The sequence below is a fragment of the Cnephaeus nilssonii genome, assembly GCF_951640355.1.
Source record: "Cnephaeus nilssonii genome assembly, chromosome: 3".
Taxonomy (NCBI): domain Eukaryota; kingdom Metazoa; phylum Chordata; class Mammalia; order Chiroptera; family Vespertilionidae; genus Cnephaeus; species Cnephaeus nilssonii.
Window position 1 is genome coordinate 24,596,582 of NC_137074.1, and position 22,160 is coordinate 24,618,741.

At 38.2% G+C, this 22,160-nt stretch overlaps 1 protein-coding gene across 1 annotated transcript in view; it reads left to right on the plus strand.

Annotated features, from left to right (window-relative positions):
• The window catches only part of NMD3 (NMD3 ribosome export adaptor), a 29,793-nt gene that overhangs the window by 3,234 nt on the left and 4,399 nt on the right, over nt 1-22,160 (plus strand). The window contains exons 4-13 of the mRNA XM_079766766.1: nt 125-221; nt 3,371-3,451; nt 4,989-5,117; nt 5,375-5,465; nt 6,552-6,630; nt 7,821-7,917; nt 10,544-10,661; nt 12,513-12,658; nt 21,166-21,278; nt 22,049-22,121. Of these exons, the coding sequence (XP_079622892.1) occupies nt 125-221; nt 3,371-3,451; nt 4,989-5,117; nt 5,375-5,465; nt 6,552-6,630; nt 7,821-7,917; nt 10,544-10,661; nt 12,513-12,658; nt 21,166-21,278; nt 22,049-22,121 (1,024 nt within the window). The remainder of the gene's footprint in view (nt 1-124; nt 222-3,370; nt 3,452-4,988; nt 5,118-5,374; nt 5,466-6,551; nt 6,631-7,820; nt 7,918-10,543; nt 10,662-12,512; nt 12,659-21,165; nt 21,279-22,048; nt 22,122-22,160) is intronic.

Consider the following 22,160-nt stretch of genomic DNA (forward strand, 5'->3'; position numbering starts at 1 on the left):
GCTTCAGATTAGCCCTGGGTTATTATATCTGGTTAATAATCAGTATTATATCTGCATATTTAGATGGAAATTTTTTGTTTTTCCTTGAGAATGGCTGGGTTTCAGTATATTATCTCTCTCTCAGATATTTCCAGCCACCAGGAACTTGGATACAATGTGCATTAGAATCCAGGGAACTTCTTGCTTTGTGTTTAAAAAAAATCAAAGCCCCTCTGAGTAAGGTACGTCAAATAGCTACCTTTTTGTAATATCTTTTTAATATCTCATTTTCAGAAAATCCTTGTATAAGTAGGTTTTTCAAAAGTAAATATTAAATGATACTGTTGAAATACAAATATTTTGTTTTTAAAGTTACATATCTTTTTTATGAAAGTGAAAATCCACCTGCTTTGAAAGACCTAATATACAATCAAATTTGTCATTTATTATTTATGGAGAACTTTTACATGCAATTAATTTTTTGGGAAATATTTGTATAAAACCATTGCTAAACTTTGTCTTTTTCCTTTTGTATTCTTTTAAATCTTTATGTTGTATTTTTTTTTAAATTTCTTTATTGATTAAGGTATCACATATTTGTCCTCATCCCCCCATTCCCATCCCACACCCCTCCCCACACATGCCCCCACCCCCCTGTTGTCCCCAACCGCTGGTTAGGCGCATATGCTTGCACACAAGTCCTTTGGTTGATCTCTCCCCTTTACCCCCACCCTCCCCTACCCTCCCTCTGAGGCCCGACAGTCTGATCCGTGCCTCCTTGTTTCTGGGTCTGTTCTTGTTCATCAGTCTATGTTGTTCATCCACTAGATGAGTGAGATCATGTGCTATTAGAAATACACTTATAAGAACTGAAAATGAGACCAGCAATAATGGTTATGGTGACAGGAAATGAATCAGTCTGTAGTGAGTTTCTTTCTGGGCCAACAGTTCTTTTGAGACCCAATTACAATGTCCAACAGTTCCTTATGTGTACATGTCAGCACTGACATTACAGTTCTGGATGGTGGAGAAATGGTGGTAATGCAGGTCCGACTCTCTCTGGTTTGGTCCTGGGCAACCTGCAGTGATGCACAGCTGCTAACTGCTAGTATGGGAAGACCACGTCAGCGTCTTCCATCTCTGGACTGCTTCTCTTCTGTCTTCCTGGCTGGAGTAGTCCTGTCGATTCCTCTCTGTTGCTAGAATCCACATGGTCTCGGAGTTGTTTTCTGAAAATATACAAACATATTCTCGACCAAAAGTTAATAAAGGAATATTTTCTATAAATTTGACTTGGGATCCTATTTCATTTTTTGCCCAAATGATTTTCCTCTGGCTTGTTTTGTCACCTTGTGTGTTTTTCATGGGTGTCTTGCTTTTAGCCTTACAATTAATTTTCTAAAGTATTAATTTTCTAGATGTAATTTACTTACAGGTTATTTTTCCTTACATGATATTCTTCTACTATCCCCTCCTTTTTTGATTTAAATGTTAGGAGGCTTTTGAAAATTTTATAATGTAGTCTTGATGGCTTTTACATTTTAATTTTTTGCACTATAATATTACTGTTTTAGGTTCATTACATGGTGCACAATTTTATCATGAGATGAAGTACCAATAAAAATTTTAGTTAACACTTTAGGAACACCTTTTTGTCTAGTACAATTAATTTTTCTAGAATATTCGCTTGTTTCAACTAGCCAATTTAAATTTGCCTGAAAACTTGACTACTATTTTACTGTCAAATTTATTACTCTAACAACAATCTTATTTTACCCTGTAAATATTAGTGGAAGGGATTATTTGCCTTCTTGAGTAGGTCCTGAGCATTCCTGGTGGTAGGCTGGATTTAGATATCATAAACCCACTTCCCCACACCATGGGTACAAGATAACTCAAACAATTCTTGTTGGAGTAAGAGGGCAGCTGCTGTCGGCCAAGTCTCTGTCGGTCACCTGGGTCCTGATCTGAGCTGGGCATGGGAAGCACGAAGCAGCCATGGGGGCAGGAGACCTCCCTCAGAAGGGGCTAGGGTTCAGGCCCCTGCAATGTTGGGGGGGGGGGGGGTGAGGGTCTGTGCCCCACCTCTGTTGATCCCCAAATTCTATCCTGATGGCCCCTCTGCGACTGTACCTGTCTTAGGTTGTTCCTTCCTTGAGGAATGTTGTATTGTTTTGTCTTTTTTTTTCCCCCGTATTCTTGGCAGTTTTCTTTATCTTCCTATCTTCGTATTGATTCCCCCCCCCCCCCCCCCCCCCAGGAGTAATATTTTTAAGCTTCAGACTTGATGCATTCTGTTCTTGAATTTTACTGAGGGTTTGTTAATAGGTTTAAAAAATTTTTTTTTTCTATTTTCTGATTTGTCTCCTTTATTTCTAGAGTCAGTTTTTTGTGTACAGTAAAACCTCAATATATTCTGGATTGCTGCAGCTATACTAGCTAATCTAGCTCTTACCAGCCAGGACTTGATTAAATTATCACCTGCCACTGATGCCTCCCAAATACATTGTCTAGAGCTCAGATTTCTCCATAGAGCTCCAGACTAAATGTATGTCTTATCTACTGAACAGCTTCTCTTGGACATCTCATAGATGAATCCTCTTAAACTCAAATGTCTGAAACCAAATGTATCATCTTCTCCCTATTAAATCTGATTTTTTTGTGTCAGAAAAATAGCATTATCTAGATGCCCAAGCTGGATACTTGAGCATCATTCTAGAATGCTCTTTTCCTCCTTCCATATCTAGTAATTAAATCCTATAGATTTTATCTACTAAATAGCTCTTGGATCTTTTTACTTCTGTTATTTCCAGCACCTCTCAGTTCAGCTCACCTACACCTTCCAAATTATTGAAACAGCCTCTTGTTCTCTCATCTCCATCTTTAAAATACCCATTTTAGCAATGTGCATGAAAAGCCCTCCAATGAATGTTCATTTTTTATTTATTTTTTGTTAATCTTTACCTGAGGATATTTTTCGATTGATTTTTAGAGAGAGTGGATGGGAGGGGGAGAGACACAGAGAGAGAAACATTCATGTGAGAGAGACATATTGATTGGTTGCCTCCTGCATGCGCCCTGACTGGTGCCGGGGATCGAGCCTACAATCAAGGTATGTTCCCTTGACCGGGAATTGAACCTGTGACCCTTTAGAGTGAGGACTGATGCTCTAACCAGTAAGACACACTGGCCAGGGCAGTTGTCCTTTTATTTGCTGTTTTTGTTGACATACCTTTCATGATAAATTTTTATTTTTTACTCGTTAGTTTGGGTAGCGATGCTAATTACAGATTTCTTTACATCTTATGAAATGTATTTGTTAATGAACTGTCCTTTCATATTTTTCTCCTCATGGGAATTTATGTTTTGTTCTGTTTGTGTTTTATTGAAGGTTCGGCTTGTAGATGCAGGCTTTGTTTGGACTGAGCCCCATTCTAAGAGACTTAAAGTTAAACTAACTGTTCAGAAAGAAGTAAGTTGTGCATAATTTTCTCAGCATTGTTAAAATATAGGTAGTCAAAATGAAGGGGCTATTAGTAAGTTACTTGATGACTTGAACAGCTTAAAAGGACATGAATACACTCTTAATTTAAACCTTTGTTTTCTTTTGGATCATTTGCATAGAGGATTGGGTCACTAATAATAGCAACCATTGCTTATGATTAGTGGGCTAAGATAATCTTATTTTTGTGTTAACTACTCAATTTATTTGGTTTGCTTAATGGCCCAACTTGGGCTCATAAAATAATCTTTTCAAAGTTACTTATTTAATTTTTTATTACTTTTTAAAATATATTTTTATTGATTTCAAAGAGGAATCGAGAAGGAGAAAGAAACATCAATGATGAGAGAGAACCATTTATTGGCTGCCTCCTGTACTCACCCCCCACTGGGGACCAAGCCGGCAACCTGGGCCTATGCCCTGACCAGGAATTGAACCATGACCTCCTGGTTCATAGGTTGACACTTAGCCATCTGGCTGGGCTTAAAGTTATTTTTATTAGGAAAAAGATTGAAGTAAAAATATGAACTAAGACAGTGCTTCTCAAACTTGTTTGATGATTATGACTCATAGTAACTGAGTCAAAATGGATTCTACTGGTTGTGAGAAAAGCTTCCCAGGTGATTGCAGATGATTGGCTATGTTTGGAAACAATTAACTTAGAGAGTTTTTGTCTTATTTTTTTTTCCTAAGGATGAATTTTATATGCACATATGCAAATACTAGAGGTCTGGTGCACAAAATTTATGCACTTGGGGGTGGGGTGGGGATCCCTAAGTCCCTAAGCCCAGCCTGAGCCCTCTTGCAATCTGGGAGCCCTCGGGGGATGTCCTTAGTGCTGCCCCAGAGATGGGAGAGGCTCCCACCACCACCGCTGTGCTCGCCTGCCGTGAGCCCAGCTTCTGGCTGAGCGGCACTCCCCATGTGGGAGCGCACTGACCACCAGGGAGCAGCTCCTGCATTGAGCATCTGCTCCCTGGTGGTCAGTGCGCATCATAGCAACTGGTCGTTTTGCCGTTCGGGTGATTTTCATATTAGCCTTTTAGCCTTTTATTATATAGAATGCCCTATATAATAAAAGTGTAGTATGCAAATTGTCCCCTCGACTGGGAGTTCCTCTAGGAGTTCGACCAGGGGGCAGGGCTGGCCAGGGGAAGGGAGGGAGTACTGAGCTGGCAGCTGCTAGGGACCCTGCCAGTGCACTAATTTCGTGCACTGGGCCTCTAGTATAGGTAAAAAATTCCGCAAAAAAATTCTCAACCATTTCAACTAAAGGTAAATTTGAAATGTTAATATAGTAATAAATACTACAAATTAAACCTGTATATCTTTCTTGAAATAGTATAACTTATTCATATGAGTTAAAGTGATTAATTGTTGATATTCTCAAAGCATTAGTGGAAATGATTTTGAGTTAAATATTAAAAGTGTCTTCTTTTAAGAAAAAGATTTGTTATTAAACAAAAGGAAAGGATGGAGTATGATTTTTTTTTTTTTTTTAAATCAGGTGATGAATGGTGCTATCCTTCAGCAAGTGTTCGTGGTGGATTATGTTGTTCAGCCCCAGATGTGTGGAGATTGCCATAGAGTAGAAGCTAAGGATTTCTGGAAGGCTGTGGTTCAAGTTAGGCAAAAGGTAATGAAAGATGATGAGTGAATCCTCCAGTTTGTATATAATTGTCAGTTATAAATAGCTAGTAAAACCTTCTTTTTCCCAAATCCTTCATGCACCAGGGCTAATCCCTGGAGCATCCACCTTTAGAAATCACTATTGCATTTTAGATAATCTTTGAAGATTATTTTAGTTTTAAAATCAGTGTGCTATATCTATAGATAGCTTTTTTTTTTTTTTTTGCATTTCATGTATTAATTTAATAATGCATTTATGTTTAGACTTTGCACAAAAAAACTTTCTACTATCTGGAACAGTTAATTTTGAAATATGGAATGCATCAGAATACACTTCGTATCAAAGAAATTCATGGTGAGTTAAAATGTAAAATCATTTGAAATGATGTCAGAATTTTATTTCAGCTAACCTAAGGAGTCTTTTATTTTTCTGATAATATCTAAAATAGTACTGTTTAAAAGAACTTTCTGTTAGGAAGAAAAAAATCTTAGTTCTTTATCTGGACTGTCCAGTATGTAGCCAGTAGCCATGTGTGACTATTGGATACTTGAAGTGTGCCTAGTGCAACAGAGGAACTGAATTTTTATTTTTTTTATGTTTTAATTTAAATGTATGCTAAGTAGCTAGCAGATGAGTAAACCAGTAACTACATTAATAGATTGTCAAATACTATGATAGAAAATTCATTGGAAATTTGTTTTAAGCAGAGATCAGTTTTTGATGGGAAGAAAGTTATTTTTGAGAACTAAGTTATTCTGTAGTGTATTTGTTTTTCATATGCCTAGAGGCATTTATTATGGATATATTAAATCAGAAGACTAAACTTAGTAATAATAAACAGTGGTTAAACAAATGAAATAATTAGATTTCTTGAAGATGGAATTTAAATTTTTTTTTAAAATATATTTTATTGATTTTTTACAGAGAGGAAGGGAGAGGGATAGAGGGATAGAGAGCTAGAAACATCGATGAGAGAGAATCATCGACCAGCTGCCTCCTGCACACCCCCTACCAGGGATGTGCCCGCAGCCAATGTACATGCCCTTGACCGGAATCGAACCTGGGACCTTTCAGTCCGCAGACCGACGCTCTATCCATTGAGCCAAACCGGTTTCGGCGGAATTTAAAATTTTTTGCATAATTTTATAATGGCTCTTTAGAGCATATTCTTATCACTTGCTGTTGATGTAGCATACTTATACAATTAGATGATGGATGAATATTTCTTTAATTAATAGTAAAAAATATAAATATTCTTTAGCACACTCTTAAATTTCTTGCTAACAGTGCTTGCTGTTGGTGGACAGTACATTGTTTTTCTAGTCTCTAAAGTACAGGTTTAGAAATAGCTATTCTTAAAGGATTTGTTATATAGTCATGTTAGTAGAGGAAAATCTTATTTTGCAGAATTATTTTCATGTTTTTTTTTTTTTTTTTAAGATGGACTGGATTTCTATTATTCTTCAAAGCAGCACGCTCAGAAGATGGTAGAATTTCTTCAGTGTACAGTTCCCTGTAGGTATGTTCTGAACCTAAATGTGATTAATTAAATCCAAGGAGTGGGGAGTGGATATAGGTCATATCCATGCTTTACACTGAAACAGCCACTCTTATGCTAAAACTAGAGGCCCAGTGCATGAATTCATGCACTGGTGGGGTACCTCAGCCTGGACTGCACCCTCTTGCAATCCAGGACCCCTCGGGAGATGTTCAACAGCCAGTTTTGGCCTGATCCCCGGGGATTGTAGGGTTTAAACCGGCAGTCCGACATCCCCGAGGGATGTAGTAGAGCACGAAGCAGCAGGTGGCCAGAGAGGAGCCTGAGCCTGGGCCAGGCACCGCACCACTCCCGCTCATCCTGGCCCTACTGCGCCTGCCGCTGCTGCCACTCAGTAGCACTGCCATGGAGACAGGAGAGGCTCGTGCCGCCACAGCTACGCTTCACAGCCGTGAGCCCAGCATCTGCTGCCCGTCGGTTAGCTGAGAGGAGCGCGCTGATTACCAGGGGCCAGTTCCTGCATTGAGCGTCTGCCCCCTAGTGATCAGTGTGCGTCATAGTGACTGGTCGACTGGTTGTTCAGTTGTTTGGTTGTTCGGTTGCTTAGGCTTTTATATATATAGATATTTAAAATTGTAGGAGGAATACTTACACAATTAGTGAACATTTATTTGTTTTAGTCACTTTAAGGGAGGAAGTATTATCCTAAGAGCACATAAGAATCACTTTGGGGATATAGATCTCACCCTGTGGTAAGCACTGTAGTGCCAAACGATTGATTGAATATCTTTAAATAAGACAACAGAAAGAAGGGGTAGAGAGCTTTGGGGAGAAGCTTCATGGAGGAGAAAGGACTCCTAAAATGGGAAATTTTCAAAGGTAGAATTTATGTTGAAAAGTGAGATTAGTGTGAACTAAGACTTATGGATATTAGTGTACTTTTTAATAGATACTGCATATGGATTAGAATGGTCTGAGCCAAGGGAATGTTTGTAGGTTTTTAGTAGATGAAGTTGAAAATAGTTAGGGTGCAGTCATATTGGTGAAGGTTTGAAATGTAAATGGTTGAAATTAGGCTTCACTATAGTGGACATCAGAAAGCTGTTTCAGACTTTTGCCAGTGATGATTGGATTTGACGAAAATTGATATTTCGAGACCTTATAAGTAAGACATTTGTCTTTTCGTTACTATTAACTTTTTCTCTTAATAGATACAAAGCCTCACAGAGACTGATCTCTCAGGATATCCATAGTAACACTTACAATTACAAAAGCACTTTTTCTATGGAAATTGTTCCAATATGCAAGGTACTTTTTCTTATTTAATTAATCCATGTCCATAAAAGAGTACAAGTAATTAATTGGTTTATATGTAATGATTAGCTTTTGGTTTCCTTCTGGGGTTGGTTAAAATTTTAGAATAACTTCCTTAATAAATGATTTCTAACACACGCAGCCATGTGAAAAAGATGTTGAAAAGTAATTACACTTAAAATTGGCATACCCTTTCTTTGAGTGTACTAATTAAAAGGCCTATTTCAGTTTTTTAATGTCCTTATTCCTTAAAATTTGTGGTCCTTGTGGACACATGACAATTCTATGAAACTTTGAATACAGAAATGACATTAAAATAAATATCAGTGAACTACTTTGGAATATGTTCAAGTTGGATTTTAGCATGATGAAAATAAACAGTATTGTAGAAATGAGACCATAGAATCATTTTTGTGATTTAAAAACATAATATGAATAACACTTAAAATGTGTAGGTTATCATTTCATTTAATTGTACTAAGGTAAAAACTTGCTTCTAAAAACATAAGTGGATTAAAATTCAACAAATAGTTATTGAGGATCTAGTGTTACAGAAGACTGTGCTAAGGACTATGTCTCTAGAGGTCTCTGCAATATAGGATCTTATATGTTGATATTTAAAACAAATAATAATAAGTGCCATAATTTATTCTGAGCATTCTGTATAAGTTAATATCTAAGTACTTGAGTATATTTCACCTCTTTATGTCTCATAATAACTAGGGTAAATTATACTAGCATTTTGAAGATGAGGTAATTGAATCTTCCGGGGATTAGATGACTTGACCAGAGTTACACAACTGTAAAATGATGAAGCCAGGATTTATTTGTACCTAGGTCTGTGACTTTTAAGCTTTAAAGCTATAATTGCTAATTTATCATGTAATGCAATTTCAGGGATGAAATGATGGCTTAAAATAGGGTTAGCAAAGTTTTTCTGTAATGGGCCAGATAGTAAATATTTTCAACTTTTAGGCCATGTGGTCTCCTTTGCAACTATTCAACTCTTGCTGTTGCACAAAGTAGCCATAGATAATAAGTAAATGAATGGCTGAGGATGTGCTCCATAGAAGTTGGACTGTGGGCCAAATTTGGCCTGAGGGGCATATTTTGCAAACCCCTGATTTAAAACTGAACATTTTACTGGTGCAGAGCCTGGGAAATATAAATCTAGGTGTGAGGGCATATTTGAGGCCTTGTGTATAAAGTACTTTGAGTGATTCATACAGATAACTGGATGCATGCACCATGTAAAGTAGTATTTTCATTCATCTTTGGAGACTCTTAAGTTAAAAAGGAAGTACTGGACTAGGTGCTATTAGGGATACACAGGTGTCCTTTTAGTGGAGGAACCTATCTATGATTGTGAATAGATACAGCTTAAAATATAACCCATATTCTTTTATATTTTAACTAAAGGCCCAGTGCATGAAAATTCATGCACTGGAGGGGCATCCGTCAGCCCGGCCTGCCCCCTCTCACAGTCCGGGAGCCCTTAGGGGCAGGAGGCGACCTGGTGATCAGGGGAAGGTGACACCCCCATCACACCTCTGCTGCTGCCACTGCCGGCAGCGCAAGCCTCGGTCGGCCCTGTTTACCTGAGCCTCGGGTGGCTGGGAGGCTCAGGGGCCTGGGGGACTCCAGAGGCAGGTGTGTGGAGTGGCCAGACCCACCTGGGGGCAGGCCCGGCCGTGCCTCGCTCCTGCCACCCTGTCAGGGCTGAGGGGACTGGGCGCCGCCATCTTGTGGCTGTGGGTGCCGCCATCTTTGAGGGCGTGACAGTCAATTAGCATATTCCCTCATTGGCTGTGGGTGCCGCCATCTTTGTGAGGGTGTGACCATCAATTAGCATATTCCCTCTTTATTAGATAGGATACGGTTTATAAACAGATAACCCCATTAATGGTATTATTTCCCAATGTACACATAGAGGTGTACTGTTTGGGGCATATTGTTAATGTAGCCATGAAAGAGAAACATGCGGCTCCCCTGAAAAATTTTTTTTTTAAAATATATTTTATTGATTTTTTACAGAGAGGAAGAGAGAGGGATAGAGAGTCAGAAACATCGATGAGAGAGAAACATCAATCAGCTGCCTCCTGCACACCCCCCACTGGGGATGTGCCCGCAACCAAGGCACATGCCCTTGACCGGAATCGAACCTTGGACCCTTGAGTCCGCAGACCGACGCTCTATCCGCTGAGCCAAACCGGTTTCGGCTGAAATTTGTTTTTTATGGAGATTGAAAGAAGTCACAGGTAGATTTAGAAAATCACTCTCCTTCTGATACTTAATACTTTGCTTAGAATGTACAATGTTAACATAGAGTGGTAAGCATTCACACTTCAATAAAATTGAAATAAACTTAATAGCTTGATGAATATGACCTGAAAAAAAATTAAAGCATTTTTATTAAGACAAATATCCCCATTTTAAGAAGGTATAGCTTATTTTCTGATTCTCTAAAAATTCCTTTTTTTAGGCCCTTTGATACACAGAATTAAGAATTTAATGTTTTAATTTGAGCAAATGCATTTGAATCAGGTATGCGTTGATGAGTGTTTTTTGGAGACTGTTACTTAAGATTAGCTTCACTCTGAATGTGAGTTCTTTTGTCTAGGATAATGTTGTTTGTCTGTCTCCAAAACTGGCGCAAAGCCTGGGAAATATGAATCAGATTTGTGTGTGTATTCGCGTAACCAGTGCCATCCATATCATAGATCCAAATACCCTACAAGGTAAGTTTTCGGAACTGTTTGCCTTGACAATTCTATCTGGCAAGCAGTAATAATTTATATTGTTAACTTTATCAAATTTTTCAATAATATTCTGAAAAACTAGTTAACATTTTTACTATTATTTCTTACAAAACCCTAATTTTTAAAGCTTTTGATAAGTTACCTTGTATTTTTTACTTGAAGAAATAATTCTGTGAACTTTTAAAAATGTACTAATTTTATACTACTTATTTTATTTTTTAATTTTTAAAAAACATATTTTTATTGATTTCAGAGAGGAAGGGAGAGGGAGAGAGAGAGAGAGAGAGAGAGAGAGAAACATCAATGATGAGAGAGAATCATTGATCGGCTGCCTCCTGCATGCCCCTTAGTGGGGATCTCGAGCCTGCAACCTGGGCATGTGCCCATGACCAGAATTGAACCCAGGACCCTTTAGTCCACAGGCTGATGCTCTATTCCCTGAGCCAAACCAGCCACAGCATATGCCATTTATTTTTACTGAAATTGACTTATTTACCTCATTTTACTTTTGTGACTAATTAAAGTTTGGAGCAGTTAACTTTTTGTAATTCAGTAGAACATTTAGTTTAAATATAATTTTAACTAATTTCATTACTATACATAATTTTTAACATTTCCTTGATAAAAACTATTTTTTTAAAAATATATTTTATTGGTTTTTTTACAGAGAGGAAGGGAGAGAGATAGAGAGTCAGAAACATCGATGTGAGAGAAACATCGATCAGCTGCCTCCTGCACAGATGTGTCCGCAACCAAGGTACATGCCCTTGACCGGAATCGAACCTGGGACCTTTCAGTCCGCAGGCCGACGCTCTATTCACTGAGCCAAACCGGTTTCGGCGATAAAAACTATTTTTTAAAGAAGATCCCATATTGATAGGTGTCTCCTCAGGACTTGTTTGCATCCCCTACTTCTTGATCTTTTTCACTTTTTATTTCTAATATAAGTTTTCTGTTATAAAAAATTGAGTTTATTTTGCTATTTTCCCAAAAGTCATTTATTATCCTTGTCAATTAGATTAGAATTCATCAGGCTTAGGTGTTTTTTTATACAATATTGGGATGAACATCAGTCAGGTAAAACTTTTCCATAAAATTTTCATAAATTAAGTGCCTAAGACAACTGATAATGTTTCTGAAATAAAATGCCAACCCATGAAACAACTATACAGCTGATTGTATCTGACTTTATATTAAAGGCACTTAGCTTTGTGGTGTTGTGATGTTAGTAACTTCTTAAAGATAATGTTTGACACCTGATAGTCTCTTGAGCTGTGAGCAGTTTGGGCTGATTTATAGGAATAAATGGTGACTCAAGAGCAGTGGTTCTCAACCTTTCTAATGCCACGACCCTTTAATACAGTTCCTCATGTTGTGGTGACCCCCAACCATAAAATTATTTTCGTTGCAACTTCATAACTGTAATTTTGCTACTGTTAATGAATCGTAATGTAAATATCTGTGTTTTCCGAAGGTCTTAGGCGACCCTGCTAGCGGTTCTCAACCTGTGGGTCGCTGTAGAGCCTAAGACCATCGGAAAACACAGATATTTACATTGCAATTCATTAACAGTAACAAAATTACAGTTAGGAGGTAGCAACGAAAATAATTTTATGGTTGGGGGTCACCACAACATGAGGAACTGTGTTAAAGGGTTGCGGCATTAGAAAGGTTGAGAACCACTGCTCTAGAGAGTGAGTTGCCCCTGTTGTTCCTGTTGACCTGATGCTTCCTAGTTCGTACATACCAAATTGTTCCTACTTATAACACGTGTTGACTTTTAAAACACGTTATTTCTCTTGTTCTTTAACAGTCTATGTTTATTCTTAGTGGCAGATATTGATGGGAGCACTTTCTGGAGTCACCCTTTCAATAGTTTATGCCATCCCAAACAGCTAGAGGAGTTTATTGTGATGGAATGCAGCATAGTCCGAGATCTAAAACGCAAAGCAGGTGCTGGAATGATATCAAAAAAGGTAAGTACTATCTTGCACATCTTTTTTTTTTCTCCCCCAAATTATTGTTTTGGTCCCAGTAATTCTAAAATGTGTTTACAAATAAAGCTAACACCACACTAGATTAAAAATGCATTCCATGTTTGTATATTGTTTGCTTTTAACATGGTCATTGTGGTGATTATTATCAGGCTTACACTATCTGGTAAATTTATTTTTTGTTTAATGTGAAACATTTAAAAAAAAGTTTATTATTATGGAAAAACATTTTCTTGCTTTACTTTTGTACAATAGGACGAAGTGACAAGTTAATCTTTTATGAAAGCTGTATTATCAGTATACTAGAGGCCCGGTGCATGAAATTCGTGCACAGGGGAGGGAGTCCCCTCAGCCTAGCCTGCACCCTCTCCAATCTGGGACCCCTTGGGGGATGTCCGAATGCCGGTTTAGGCCCGATCCCGGGGATTGGGCCTAATCCGACAGTCAGACATTCCTCTCACATTACTGGACCGCTGGCTCCTAATTGCTCACCTGCCTACCTGCCTGGTTGCCCTAGCTGCCCCCCCCCCCCCATGCCAGCCTGATCGCCCCTCATTGTCTGCATGCCAGCCTGGTTGCCCCTAACTGTCCCCCGCTGCCGGCCAGGTCACCCCCAACTGCCCCTCTCTGCTGGCCTGGTCACCCCTAACTGCCCCTCCCCCCGGCCTAGTTGCCCTTCACTGCCCCCTCTGCCAGCCTAATCATCCCCAACTGCCCCCCCCTTTCTCCCCTCTGGCCTGGTCGCCTCTTACTGCCCCCCCTGCCGGCCTGGTTGCCCCATGCAGCCTGGTTGTTCAGTTTCAGTCGTTTGGTCATCTCTCACCAACCTGCCGGTCTGGTTGTAGGCAGCCATCTTGTGAGGGTCAATTTGAATATTACCTCTTTATTTTATAGGATACTGAATACATCAGTTTGCATTTCTAAAACATGGGAACATTCTCTACCTAATCAAAGTGTTAACATACTGTTATGCAAAGTGCTGAGGTCCCAGAAGACCTCAGCATATTGTTTGTGGATTCCAAAGAAATAATCTGGAGGATTGGCTGTGAAAGACAGGTGTTATTAGGACTTACATGCACACTTTCAGAGTGGCCACACGGGGTGGGTGGACGGGCAGGTGAAGGGGCAGCCAGTGCTATTGTTTTGCTGCCACACAAGGTTTTATAGAATACAGAAAACAGGGCATGTAGCGGGAGGGGGACGTGCATGAATTCAAAACAGTAACTGTTTACAATCCAGGCTCATATCTAGAAGCAATTTCTCTTTGGCCTTTCTTAGGTCGAGTTGCTGGCCAGGTTCCCAAGGTTTCACAGTCTGCTTACAGATGGCCTTCACTATTTTCTGTAGGGTAGTAGGGGGGAGTTGGAGCATGGGAAGGGGCCCATGTTCCCATTTATCATAGACATACATATAAACATTATTATTTATATTTAAATTTCCTCATTTGTCCCCAAGTATCTTTTATGTGTTAAACTAATATCAATTTGGGGATCATACATGGAATGTAAATATTATACCTCTTAAATCTTTTATTTAGTGATAGCTCCTTCCATCCCCCCCCCGTTTTTTTTTATGATGCCACCTTCCTAAGTAGGGCATTTATCTTGTGGATCTCTTATTGTTTCCTCATGATGTTATTTAACTTGCTACTTAATCTCTAGTAATTCCTTTAAGAAAGTGGATCTAAAGGCTTGCTTAAATTTATTTTTGGCCAGAACATTTGAGTGGTGATGCTGTGTATTTTCTATGATATATCAAGAGAGAAGTAACATTTGGCTATTTCACTGATAGCTAGATCTCTCTATTGTAATATTATGACTCCCCCTCCCCCCTTATTAGCTGGTCTGCCTGACTTCTTGCTTTGCTTGCTTCCTTTCTTCCTCCTTCCCTCCTTCACGCTCTCCCTCCCTCCCTCCTTCCCTTCGTTCTTTCCTTCCTTCCTTCCTCCCTCTCAGATTGCCCCAAATTTTGCCAGTGGGAACCCCTTCAGAATAGTTTCAGTGTCTTGTTAAAAGTTTTTTTCTAGTGGCTTTTATTTTTTTAGAGCAGTTTTAGCAAATTAAGAGGAGTTCAGAAATTTCCCATATACCCCCTCCTCTACACATGCATAGCCTCCTCCATTCTTAATATCCCCCATCAGAGCCTTCCTAGCCATGAACATGGAATTTCTCTACATTTATTTAGCTGGTTTTTTTTTAAATTTTATTCATCAGAGTTTTGTAGTTTTTCTCATAAAGTTCTTATACATATTTTATTAGATTTAGACCTAAGTATTTCATTTTTGGGGGTACTAATATAAATGATAATTGTGTTTTTAATTTCAAGTTCCACTTTTTCATGTTGGTATATAGGAAAGCAGTGGACTTTCATTTATAACCTTGTATCCTGTAACCATGCTATATTCTGGTAGTTTCTTTGTTCATTCAGATTTTCCACATACACATCATTATCTGCAAAGATAATTTTATTTTTTCCTTCCCAATCTATATATTTTTCATTTTCTTTTCTTGTTTTTTACATTATCTAGGATTTCTAATAGATATTGAAAAGCAGTGATAAGAGAGAGCATCCTTGCCTTGTACCTGATCTTACTGGGAAATCTTTGAGTTTCTCACCATTAAGTATATTAGCTGTATTTTTTATATATTCCTTATCAAGTTGATGAAGTTCCCCTCTGTTCCTACTTTACTAAGAGTTTTTAACATGGATGGTATGTTGGATTTTGTAAAGTGCTTTTTCTGTATGGATACTATCATAATTTTTTTGGTATGATCGATAGATTACATTAATGAATTTCAGATGTTGAACTGGCCTTGCATACATGGAGGTAAGTCCCATTTGGTCATGACATACAGTTCTTTTATATTTTGTGGAGGATTTTTATATCTATGTTCATGAGAGAACACTGGTCTGTAGTTTGCTTGCCTGGTAATATCTTTATCTGGTTTGGGTATTACAGTAATGGGTAGCCTTGTAAATGTGTTAGGAAGTATTCCGTCTTTTTCTGGAAGAGATTGTAGAGAATTGGTATAATTTCTTGTTGAAATGTTTGGTTAGATTCACCAGCAAATCCATCTGGGCCTCCTGCTTTCAGTTTTTGAAAGTTATTAATTATTGATTCAATTTCTTTAATAGATACAGGTCTTTTCCTATGTCCTTTTGACATGACTTTCCTAGTCTTGAAAGCATTCTTAGTTTCTTGCACAGCACCACAGTGTTTAGGTGTTCTAGAATCACATTGTATAGTTTCTTACTCCATGTCTGAAATCAGGTATTTCTTCAAGGATATAAATCTGTTTTTTGGTTTTTTTACTGTGAATTAGTATTTAGATACCCCTAATCTGTATACTAATGGTGCTTACATTGCTTATTTCTAGAGAGGTAATATTGTGTTTTGAGGCAAAATTAAGTTCTGATAATTTGGGAAATCAATGGAAAGGGAAGACAGGTTACTTTTCACATTTTTATTTAAAATGAAAAAATGTAGTAATAAGATTAAGAGCAAACTTTTATCATTTACAATAAATGTAGAATACCACTTTCCCTTCGGCAAATATAAGACCAGAGAGTATATATTTTTGATTTTCAAAAAATATGCTTAACTAGAACAGGTTCATATGTTTCTTGTAAATAGAAGCAGTCTCATAGCCAGAAAGTAAATCCTGTTACATAGGATTTAGTCTCTTTCTGGTGATTCACTTTTTAAAAAAATTTTTTCCCCCTAATCCTAAGACTTTAAATTTCAATTTTTCCTTTTATCGCTACTTCTTTTCAGTTCTTTGAGTTTCCTTAGTTCTATCTGTAACTCATAGTATTGCTCTTGATCTTAATGGATCTGTTTTTGTTAGTAAAAGGTCTTGCCAGTCTGAATGTCAGTTAGAATTACTTGTAAAATTCTGTGCTGGAAGGGGACTTGAATGGTTTTTCTAGTTTAAAGTTTCAAACTTGGGATGTTGTTTCTGCAACAGTGTTTTTTTTTTTTTTAAAGTGTTACACTTCAAAATAGTAGGCATCCAAAAAATAAATTTGAAAAGTTTTAGGTTCTCTAGTAAGTAGTGTAGATCCCACCTACAATGTTAATCTGAATCCTGATTTTTTTTTTAAGTTTATGTGTAAAAAACACAAGGGGTTGCTTAATATTGGATATTTATTTATTTATTTATTTATTTATTTATTTATTTATATTGTTTAAAGTATTACATATATCTCCTTTTTTTCCCCCCATTGACCTTCTCCCAGCCTCCCCTAACCCTTGTCGCATGCCCTCATCCCTCCCCTCAGTGTCTTGTGTCCATTGGTTCTGCTTATATGCATGCATACAAGTCCTATAATTGATCTCTTTCCCCCTCTCCCCAACACTCCCCAGCCTTCCCGCTGTATTTTGACAGTCTGTTCGGTGCTTTACTGCCTCTATCTATCTTTTTGTTTATCAGGTTATAATGTTCTTTATTTTCCATAAATGAGTGAGATCATGTATTTTTCTTTAATTGCCTGGCTTATTTCACTTAACATAATGCTCTCCAGGTCCATCCATGCTGCTGCAAATGGTAAGAATTCCTTCTTTTTCATAGCAGCGTAGTACTCCATTGTGTAGATGTACCATAGCTTTCTAATCCACTCATCTGCTGATGGGCATTTAGGCTGTTTCCAAATCTTAGCTATGGTGAATTGTGCTGCTATGAACATAGGGACGCATATATCCTTTTTGATTGGTGTTTCTAGTTTCTTGGGATATATTCCTAGAAGTGGGATTACTGGGTCAAATGGGAGTTCCATTTTTAGTTTTTTGAGGAAACTCCATACTCTTCTCCACAATGGCTGCACCAGTCTGCATTCCCACCAGCAGTGCACGAGGGTTCCTTTTTCTCCGCATCCTCGCCAGCACTTGTCGTTTGTTGATTTGTTGATGATAGACATTCTGACAGGTGTGAGATGGTACCGCATTGTTGTTTTGATTTGCATCTCTCGGATAATTAATGACTTTGAGCATTTCATATGTCTCTTGGCCTTCCTTCGAGAAGTTTCTATTTAGGTCCGTTGCCCATTTTTTATTGGATCATTTATCTTCCTTTTATTAAGTTGAATGAGTTCCCTGTAAATGTTGGAGATTAGACCTTTATCAGTGATAACATTTGCAAATATGTTCTCCCATTCAGGGGGCTTTCTTGTTGTTTTGTTGATGGTTTCTTTTGCATTGCAAAAGCTTTTTATTTTGATGTAGTCCCATTTGTTTATTTTCTCTTTAGTTTCTATTGCCCTAGGAGTGGTATCAGTGAAGAAATTGCTTCAGCATATGTCTGAGATTTCTCTGCCTGTGGATTCCTCTAGTATTTTTATGGTTTCCGGTCTTATGTTTAAGTCCTTTATCCATTTAGAGTTTATTTTTGTGTATGGTTTAAGTTGGTGGTCTAGTTTCATTTTTTTGCATGTGTGTGTCCAATTTTCCCAACACCATTTATTGAAGAGACTGTCTTGACTCCATTGTATGTTCATGCCTGCTTTGTCAAATATTAATTGAGCATAGTGGTTTGGGTCGATATCTGGGTTCTCTATTCTATTCCATTGGTCTATATGTCTGTTCTTGTGCCAGTACCAGGCTGTTTTGAGAACAGTGGCTTTGTAATACAGCTTGAAATCTGGTATTGAGATCCCACCTACTTTGTTCTTCTTTCTCAGGATTGCTGTGGCTATTCGGGGTCTTTTTTTATTCCAGATGAATTTTTGGAGAGTTCTTTCTAGGTCTGTGAAATATGCCATTGGTATTTTAATGGGGAGTGCATTGAATCTACAGATTGCTTTGGGTAGTATGGATATTTTAATGATGTTGATTCTACCAATCCATGAACATGGTATGTTTTTCCATCTGTTTACGTCTTCCTCTCTTTTTTTAGTGTCCTGTAGTTTTCCCCATATAGGTCTTTTACCTCCTTAGTTAAGTTTGTTCTTAGGTATCGTAATTTTTTTGGTGCGATGGTAAATGGGATTGCTTTTCTAGTCTCTCTGTAAGTTCACTATTGGTATATAGAAATGCCATAGATTTCTTGACGTTAATTTTGTATCCTGCTACATTGCCGAATTCATTTATTAAGTCTAATAGTTTTTTTATGGAGTCTTTCGGGTTTTTTTATGTATGATATCATGTCACCTGCAAATAAGGACAGCTTTACTTCTTCTTTTCCAATTTGGATGCCTTTTATTTCTTCTTCTTGTCTAATTGCAATGGCTAATACTTCCAGTACTATTGTCGAACAGGAGTGGTGAGAGTGAGCATCCCTGTCTTGTTCCTGTTCTTAGGGGAAATGGTTTTAGTTTTTGTCCATTGAGTAGGATGTTATGGCTTTTATTATGTTGAGGTACGATCCTTCTGTTCCCCCCTTGCTGAGAGTTTTTATCAAGAAAGGGTGTTGGATTTTGTCAAATGCTTTTTCTGCATCAATTGATATGACTATGTGATTTTTATCTCTCAATTTGTTTATGTGATGTATCACGTTTTTTGATTTGCGGATATTGTACCATCCTTGCATCCCTGGGATAAATCCTACTTGGTCATGGTGTATGATCTTTCTGATGTACTGCTGGAGCAGAATCGTTGCTAGAATTTTGTTGAGGATTTTGGCATCTATGTTCATGAGGGATATTGGCCTGTAATTCTCTGTCATTGTGTTGCCTTTATCTTGTTTTGGTATTAGGGTGATGCTGGCTTCATAGAAGGAGCTTGGAAGTGTTCCTTCCTCTTGAATTTTTTGGAATAGTCTGAGGAGGATAGGTTTTAGTTCTTCCTTGAATGTTTGGTAAAACTCCCCTGTGAAGCCGTCTGGCCCCGGGCTTTTGTTTGCTGGAAGCTTTTTGATGACTGCTTCAATTTCTTCCATAGTTATTGGCCTATTGAGATGTTTAGATTCTTCCTGATTGAGTTTTGGAAGGTGGTATTTTTCTAGGAATGTGTCCATTTCTTCCAGGTTGTCCAGTTTGTTGGAATAGAGTTGTTCATAGTAGTTTTTAACAATCCTTTGTATTTCGGTGGGGTCTGTTGTTATTTCTCCTCTTTCATTTCTGATTTTGTTAATTGCATCCTCTTTGCTTCGTGGTGAGCCTGGCTAGAGGTTCATCAATCTTGTTTATCCTTTCCAAGAACCAGCTCTTGGTTTTGTTGATCTTTTATATTGTTTTTTTTTTTGGTCTCTATGTCATTTATCTCCGCTCTGATCTTTATTATTTCCTTCCTTCTGCTTACACTGGGCTTTTCTTGTTGCTCTCTTTTTAACTCTTTGAGTTGTAGGGTTAGGTAATTTATTACCATTGTTTCTTGTTTTTTGCAGTAGGCTTGTAGAGCTATGAACATCCCTCTCAAGACTGCTTTCGCTGTGTCCCATAGATTTTGGAATATTGGGCTTAAGATTCCCCTACTTTCCCAGTTACTCTCTTTGCTCAGTCTGTATTGGCCCATCTCCCTGTGAAAACATTTCTTATGAAAATTCTATATATGTCACCCTGGCCAGTGTTGCTTAGTTGGATGGGCGTCCTCCTGTGCACCAAAAGGTTGCCAATTCAATTCCCTGGTAGGGGGCGTGCAGGAGGCAACCTTGTTTCACTCTCACATTGATGTTTCTCTCTTTCTCCCTCTCTATTCCTCTCTCTAAAAATCAGTTTTTAAAATGTTTAAAAAAATTCTACATATGTCTGTTTTTAGGTGACATTGGTATCCTATGTAATAAAGAGGGAATATGCTAATTGACCCTCATGCTGTCACAAAGATAGTAGCGCCCACAGCCAATACGGAGGGAATATGCTAATTGATTGCCCTGCCTTCAAAGATGGTGGTGCCCACAGCCAATAAGGAGGGAATATGCTAATTGACTGCCCTGCCCTCAAAGATGGCGGCACCCACAGCCACAAGATGGCAGTGCCCAGTCCCCTCAGCCACGCCGGGGCAGCAGGCATGCGGCAAGACCAGGCCCGCCCCGCACTCCTGCCTCCGGAGTCCCCCAGTCCCCTCAGACCCCCAGCCGCCCAGGGCCAGCCCGAGGTGCAGGCAAGCCTTGGATGGCGGCTGCCCAGCTGCCCAGGGCCACCCAAGGCTCAGGTAACCAGGGCTGGCTGAGGCTTGTAGTACCGGCAGTGGCAGCAGCAGAGGTGTGATGGGGTGTCGCCTTCTCCTGATCGCTGGGTCACCTCCCGCCCCTGAGGGCTCCTGGACTGTGAGAGGGGGCAGGCCGGGCTGAGGGACCCCCCTCCAGTGCATGAATATTCATTCACTGGGCCTCTAGTATTTTATAAAAGCTTTGACTGAAATCTTAAGAATAATTATTTTATGAATTTCTTAGGACTCTTTTTTATATTCATAATTAAGTGATTTCTTTATTTGACAGTGTTTCAAAGATCTGAAAAATAAAATAATTTGTTTTTAAAATGAAAATTAGAAAACCAAAATCATTGTATTTAAATTTTCTAAGAAATGCATTTTGAGTTCCATTTTCTTTCCTGTTAAGCATACCCTTGCGGAAGTCTGGGTACAGAAAACATCTGAAATGGATACAGATAAACAGTATTTTTGTCGCACTCATTTGGGACATCTTCTGAATCCCGGGGACCTGGTATTGGGGTTTGTATTATTTTACAATATTTTCAGCTGTCAGTTTCCATTGCAGATTTTCTTCTGGAATCAGCAAAGCTATTTATAAAATACTAAAGTTTATTCCAAAAAGAATTTAAAAGTTCCCGCTATTGATAAGTAAATGAAAGTGTGGATTGGACAGAAACCCATACTTATTCCATTTGGCCATCATCTTAAAGCATTATTTGTTCCAAAATTTTGAGTAACTGAACTCTGAGGTTGTATGGTTACATCATATTTACAGCTTTTTGAGGGCAGTTTTTATTATGCATATGCTCTTGCTCAGATATTTCACTTTTACAAAATGGCAGCCATGTATGTAAGGGGCCTTGACAGGCATAGGATAGCCCTTTCTGATGCAGAGCTTATCATCATGCCTTAAGCATTACTTTTGCGCTTAGGGTTTTAGTTAGTTTTACTAGAGAATTGAAGGTGTTTTTTGTTTGTTTTACTATAAACTGAATGGAACAATCTAACAGTCCTTTAGACTGATAGATAAGTCTGTTTCGCTTCTTTATAAATACATGGTGAGATAGAGAGTAATAGGTATGTGAAACTCAGATATAGTGTGCATTATCTTTACTATGATATGTAGAAGCTTGTTCACTGTATTTGTACACTGCAAAACTTTTGAAATTGTAACTCATATTAAATGTTTGATCTGAGGAGGAACTTTTAGGTGATTATCCATAAAATAAAAAGTTACATGGAAAGGGAAAATGTTTTTGCCATTAAGTGTTTTATTATTTTCATTTCAGGTTTGATTTGGCAAACTGTAACGTAAATGATGAACATGTCAACAAAATGAACTCCGATAGAGTCCCAGATGTGGTAAGGCTTTAGATTTTTTCCTTTTTCCTTGTGTTAAAG